The sequence below is a fragment of the Etheostoma spectabile genome, unplaced genomic scaffold, assembly GCF_008692095.1.
Source record: "Etheostoma spectabile isolate EspeVRDwgs_2016 unplaced genomic scaffold, UIUC_Espe_1.0 scaffold00008394, whole genome shotgun sequence".
In the NCBI taxonomy this organism is placed as follows: domain Eukaryota; kingdom Metazoa; phylum Chordata; class Actinopteri; order Perciformes; family Percidae; genus Etheostoma; species Etheostoma spectabile.
In genome coordinates this window covers 11996-18767 of record NW_022603589.1, presented here as the reverse complement: position 1 = coordinate 18767, position 6772 = coordinate 11996, and the positions used below count along the sequence as shown (strand labels likewise).

General features: G+C 42.6%; 1 protein-coding gene across 1 annotated transcript; it reads left to right on the top strand.

The window, feature by feature from the left end:
- Window positions 1-625: 625 nt before the first annotated feature.
- Window positions 626-5379, top strand: LOC116678849 (ribonuclease inhibitor-like). The gene is made up of 4 exons (XM_032508581.1): window positions 626-716; window positions 807-980; window positions 2893-2939; window positions 5051-5379. Exons 1-4 carry the CDS (start codon window positions 670-672, stop codon window positions 5206-5208), a joined length of 426 nt encoding a protein of 141 aa, XP_032364472.1. The 5' UTR covers window positions 626-669; the 3' UTR covers window positions 5209-5379.
- Window positions 5380-6772: the final 1393 nt, after the last annotated feature.

Here is a 6772-nt window from a genome sequence, read left to right as displayed (position 1 = left end):
TGTGGACAAGCTTTACAGAGTCCAAATGGACACTTGGACTTGTTTTCTTCGGTTTCCTCCTGGGTATTTCACTGCAGACCATCAGAGACACCTACAAGGTCTGATGACCTATGCTGGAAGTAGCTCAGACACCAATCAGGAAACAGTCAAGTACATCAAGAAGAAGATCAGTGAGGATCTGTCTGCAGAGAGAAGCATCAATCTGTTCCATTGTCTGAATGAACTGAATGATGGTTCTCTAGTGGAGCAGATCCAACAGTCCCTGAGTTCAGGAAGTCTCTCCACAGATAAACTGTCTTCTGCTCAGTGGTCAGCTCTGGTCTTCATCTTACTGTCATCAGAAGAAGATCTGGACGTGTTTGACCTGAAGAAATACTCTGCTTCAGAGGAGGCTCTTCTGAGGCTGCTGCCAGTGGTCAAAGCCTCCAACAAAGCTCTGTATGTGCACACAGCTATCCAGATTAAATGGAGTTTTGCTTTAATTATAATTTGTTTATGTTTGCTTGAAGCTGTGTTCTTATGCATTGCTGATGTCTTTTCAGGCTGAGGGGGTGTAAGCTTTCAGAGAGAAGCTGTGAAGCTCTGTCCTCAGTTCTCAGCTCCCAGTCCTCTAGTCTAAGAGAGCTGGACCTGAGTAACAACGACCTTCAGGATTCAGGAGTGGAGCTGATGTCTCCTGGACTGAAGAGTCCACACTGCAGACTGGAGACTCTCAGGTTGGTGTTCAGCTATTTGAAAATGATGAACAACTAAGTTTTTTTTTCATATATTAATTATTGCATGGCCGTTCTAATGAAATCTTTTAGGTTGAGTGTCTGTTCATTGTCAGAGAGAATCTGTGAAGCTCTGTCCTCAGTTCTCAGCTCCCAGTCCTCTAGTCTGAGAGAGCTGGACCTGAGTAACAACAACCTGCAAGATTCAGGAGTGGAGCAACTGTCAGCTGGACTGAAGGGTCCGCACTGCAGACTGGAAACTCTCAGGTTGGTGTTCAGTTAGGACCTGATTAACAATGAAATTTAAGGCAACATTGTGAAACAATTCTATTTTTTATTTGTGTCCCTACAGTTTCAGAGTAACTTACTTCTACACTGCTGTCATAAGTATTGATGCCTCTACACATACATTTGTTATGATTACATTACCTCTAATCTAAATCTAGCGGGTCAACAACTCTGTTAACAGAGCCAAAGACACAAGACATAACAAGCCAGCTAATATTACTTAATAGTCCAACAACAAGAAGGCCAGCTGGCTGTCCTGCCCTTTGTTATGTTGTGAAACTCTCTGCAACGACTAAAAGCCAGTCAGAGTTGTCTGGCCGCAGCTCGGCTGAGGAAGGCTCAAGCCGATGTGACGGTCCCCTTTGTGACAGTCTCACTACGTTGTGTATGTGGATCTGCATCTGCATATGGGGAAACCAGACCAAATCAGGATAGGCATGTCCACATCACAGACAGAGACATAGAAGCCCACAGCAGTTATCTGGAGTTCTGCTCTTTATTAAACTGTGATCGTATAGTGGAAACTCTTATTTTTAACAAAAGTATGACAATACATGTCTTACAATACCTTGTCTCTCTCACAGTAAGATGTACAATCAAAAAAATCTCAACTTCTACGGCCATTCTGCTGTATGAAATTACTGTAAATAGTAGCCTATTTTGCTATAGTGTCACTATGCAAAATAGGCTACTATTTAGCATTCAGATCTGAGCCTAAAATTAGTGATTCTCTAATTGTGCTGGGTTTATACAGGCAGCTTCAACAACAGCAGAACGGAGCGATCAATCAAGTTATTTGTCCTTTAGAATGTAATAATTGCAAAACAATTACAAAATAATGTTTATTTCTCTCTCTCTCTCTCTCTCTCTCTCTCTCTCTCTCTCTCTCTACTGGACAGTAAAACTCTATCTACACTACATTAGTCCTTGTTGTGTACAGCTGGACTGTAAGCCTTGTCCATTTCTAACACTCAAAGTAATTGGTAAGTATTGCTCCCGGGCTGTGTGGTCGTACCTGAATTGTCATGACCAACCGTGTGTGTGTGTGTGTGTGTGTGTGTGTGTGTGTGTGTGTGTGTGTGTGTGTGTGTGTGTGTGTGTGTGTGTGTGTGTGTGTGTTGTGTGTGTCTCATTCTGTATGATCTCAGAGGAAGGCTGTTCTTCTCTGGCCTCAGCTCTGAGCTCCAACCCCTCCCATCTGAGAGAGCTGGACCTGAGCTACAATCATCCAGGAGACTCAGGAGTGAGCGGCTTTCTGCTTTACTGGAGGATCCAAACTGCAGACTGGACACTCTCAGGTATGGACGGACCAAGACTTCATTTTATTTATTTTTTGTCACTAACTGAGAAACTCTGGTTAATGTTCAATTGAGGATCTAAGTGAAGGGGTATGACAGGGGTTCTTAATCTTATAACACAAATACAAATATTTATTCAAAGTCAGAGGTCTGGAAAGTACGGTGGCCCTGAAGTGCAAATCACAACAGCAAACAGCAAAACATTGATTTCCTACGGGGAGGTGTCGCTTTGTTCTGCACTAAAAGTTCAAATTACTTAAACTTTACCCACGCGCAACCAATGAGACAATGGCATGTCGTTACCTAGCAACAGGAAATATCTTCCTTGCCACCCTTAATGACGTTTACCTGCGCTGTGCTTTGCTCTGCGTCCTACCTAGCGGTGTGCAGAGAGCAGATTGCGTATCATGTGTAGGCGGCTTAAGTGTAACCACACCGTGACAGCTTTAGCAGCATTGCCCTGACTTTGACTTGAACAAGCTGCAGAGTCCACGTAGTCTCACTCCGTCTCATTTCACAATGTGATGGTTAAACCTTCAATTACCCACAGCCCTGGAGTATGAAGTGGATTGTGTCTTTGTGTCTTCCTGCAGGGTGGACCATGGTGGACCACAGAGACTGAGACCTGGTGTGAGGAAGTGTGAGTGTGTTTTAAGTTTGCTCTAAGAGAACTCCGCTGTGTGTTACACTAGTTTAACCCCTTCCTGGTGCTGGAAGTATAATATGAGATGAGGTTACTTATTATGGTGAATTGGCTAAATCTCCCTTTACCAGTGAATGTTGTTATTATAGGCATAGGTAACTATAAAGAAATAATCAACAACCAATAACACGGTGCCTCCACTGTGGAACTACTTAACTCACTATGAGCTATATCGGTATTTCCAAAGTGAAAAACATGTAATGTCTGCAACACTGCTTTAACACAGCGGCTAATTAACACTGTCCTCCATAGGGCGGCACAATATATGTTTTTATCCTCATGTTGACATTAAATGACGCAATAATCACATCACGAAACACTCTCAGATATTATTTAGATAGTTGAATAAAAGATCAGTAGAAAACTTTAACACTTTAAAATGTAACTGCCTTTTATGTTCAACTTCCTTGGTTCAATACATAAAAATGCAGAACTGAGAATAGTTTAACGTCTGTAAAATAAATACATCATAAAACAACCAAAGCCAACACAGCTGATTCTCTTCGGCCAATGGGGCAGCACACATTAAACTTTGACCTTACTTCTGCAGTAACGCATTTATACAGAAGAAGAAGAACACGATATTTGGTAGCTGTTAGGATTAGTGAAGGTAGTGTAACGTAAGTAATGGATGTTTTTTACTACCTAAACATCAGTTCCATTGTTGTAAATGACATCAGACCAGGGGATCACACAGCGAGGCCCCAGTAAGAGAGGAGGCCTCTGATAGGGGTCCATGCCAGAACTTTAATCTTATCTCTGTCTCGGAGTAGAACATTATAGTGAACATGTGTTTTACAGTAATTTGAATAAGTGGATCACCAAATCCCAAGTTATACAGATCACAGGACATGGGTTTATTTTACCCCAGAAGACGTGTTTTGAACCAGGTTTATTTGGATATATTCAGTCAATACAGATATGACTAGGCTACATTATTTTTACCATGTGTGTAAGTATGGATACTCTGTGATGATTGGTGTGTGTGTGTGGAAAGCTGTGTGTGGTGTATTTGGCCTGCTGCATTACCCTTCTGCAAATCGAATCTACTGTATGCTGCAGTAATGATTGCTAATCGTCACTTTGCGACGATTAGCAAAAGTAACGAGAGACTTCTGTAATGTCAACCCAGTACAAATGGACCACCTTAACAAAGTTGGTTCACTGCTGGATGTGTTTTTACTCCCTAAACATCAGTTCCACTGCTGTAAATGACATTAGACCAGGGGATCAAACAGCAGGGAGAAAATAATGCTTAGTAAACCTTAGCTACAAGCTAGCATCAAACACAACAAAGGCTGTTACTTGAATGGCGTATTTGTCTTTTAGATTATTTTTGGGGCTTCTGCTTTTCTTAGAAGTGAGAGTGGATAGACATGAAAGGGGGAGAGAGATGGGGGATGACGCGTAGCAAAGAGCTGCAGGTCGGACTCTAACCTGGACCGCTGCAGTACTTGGCCTACATGGGGCTAACGCTCTTACTAGGGGGGCTAGAGGCCGCCCCATTTGAATGGCGTTTTGAACGAACGTTTGCAAACAAACAATCAGAGATTATATATTTTATTATTATATATATTATTTCCATTTCTTATTGTTTGTATGAAAGCATTTCACAAATTTCAGTAAGACATGTAATGACATGTAAAATCTGAACATCCTAAGTTTTCATCCATAAACTGGTATTTCTATAACTGAACATCAGCTAATAGCAGTTTTAGAAAGCAGATGGTTCAGAGCTGCTTTATGCTGCAGTAGAAGAAGATGGGACAGTTTTATTAGTGAGACTTTATTCAGTTGATGTTTCTAGATTTGGATCATCAGCTGTCCTCATCGGGTCAACACGAGGACAAGAAGCTGGACATTGTTGACATGTTGACTCTCATGTTCAGGAACTCTTCATGTTGGTAGAACTGGATTGTTAAACATCACTCACAGCTGGATATCAAATCAACGTTTGAAGGGTTTTCTTTCAGTTATTGTCAGTAAAGTTGTTAATAAATGATCAGATGATAACCTGCAGCTGTATTGTGTCTTGTTCTCTCCATCAGATGTCTGTGAACTGGAACTGGACACAAACACAGTAAACAGAAGACTCAAACTGTCTGACAATAACAGGAAGGTGACACGTGTGAGGAGTCTCAGTCATATCCTGATCATCCAGACAGATTTAACTGCTGTCCTCAGCTGCTGTGTAGAGATGGTCTGACTGGTCGCTGTTACTGGGAGGTCGAGAGGAGAGGAGAGGTTATTGTATCAGTGAGTTACAGAGGAATCAGCAGGAAAGGAAACAGTGAAGACTGTGTGTTTGGATGGAATGAGAAGTCCTGGAGTCTGGTCTGCTCTGATGAACATGGTTACTCTGTCTGGCACAATAACAGAGGACCAGACCTCACTTCCTGCTCTGTCTCTAACAGAGTAGCAGTGTATGTGGACGTTCCTGCTGGCTCTCTGTCCTTCTACACAGTCTCCTCTGACTCACTGATCCACCTCCACACCTTCAACACCACATTCACTCAGCCTCTCTATCCTGGGTTTGGGGTCTACCCTGGTTCCTCAGTGTCTCTGTGTCCTCTGCAGGACTGAGAGTCTCTCCTGTGGACAGAAACACTGACTGAAGACCAGCTGCTGAAATCAAAGTTCAGTCTGTTCACCATCACACACACTCTGCACTGTGAAGCAGATCTGATCAGATCTCCTCATGTTGTTTTGCTTCACAAAGTCATAATTAAAGTCAGAAAGTCAAAGGTATAACTACTGGGGGGGGGGGGGGGGGGGGGGGGGGCAGTAGCTCAGTCCGTAGGGAGTTGGGTCGGCTGATTTATTCATCTGACTTGTAGAATAACGTCAATGATCGACTTGTTTTAAATGTCGGGGAATGTGGAACAACTTAATGCAAAATGAGTTCAATAAAACAAGGCCACATGCTGATTATTTGATGATGTATTCTTCCTGTTGTGTCTGTGTTTCAACTCCTAATTAAAAGGTAAAGTTTCCGTCCACTAAAGGTTCTGTTGTTGTCTCTGACAGACTCAGATTATTATTCTAAGAGTCTGACAACATTATGGGATGGATCCCTACAGAGATAGACCTTTAGTTAAAGAGTAAGATCCTTTTAGTTTAACATGAAACAGAAATCACCATCACCAAACCCACCAGACTCCATGTGAATAATCACTACTTTTAGCGTGTATAGAGCAGCATATCTCCACCAGACTCCATGTAAATAATCACTACTTTTGGCGTGTATAGAGCAGCATATCTCCACCAGACTCCATGTAAATAATCACTACTTTTAGCGTGTATAGAGCAGCATATCTCCACCAGACTCCATGTAAATAATCACTACTTTTAGCGTGTATAGAGCAGCATATCTCCACCAAACTCCATGTAAATAATCACTACTTTTAGCGTGTATAGAGCAGCATCTCGTAGCGTTTAGTACGAATTTCATATTTTATTGGTAAGCAATATTAACGTAGCGGGGGAACAAAGAAAGCGGAACCAATGTGCGGGTATCGGTACACCCCGAGGCCCAGGTGACGGACACTTTCCTCCTCTTTGGAGACGAGGATGGCGGTTTGTTTCCTCTCTCCCTGATGCCGTAATTCTGCTTTCCAGGTCGGTACTCGGTAACTATGACAACAGCCGGTTTCCTTCTGCCGTGTGTGTGGGGGACTGAAGCTGTGGGGGGGTAGTTATGGAGGTTATGATGGGGAAAGGCGAGCTAAAGAGCCGCGTTTGGAACCGCGGGAAACGGGCTTGGTAAACAA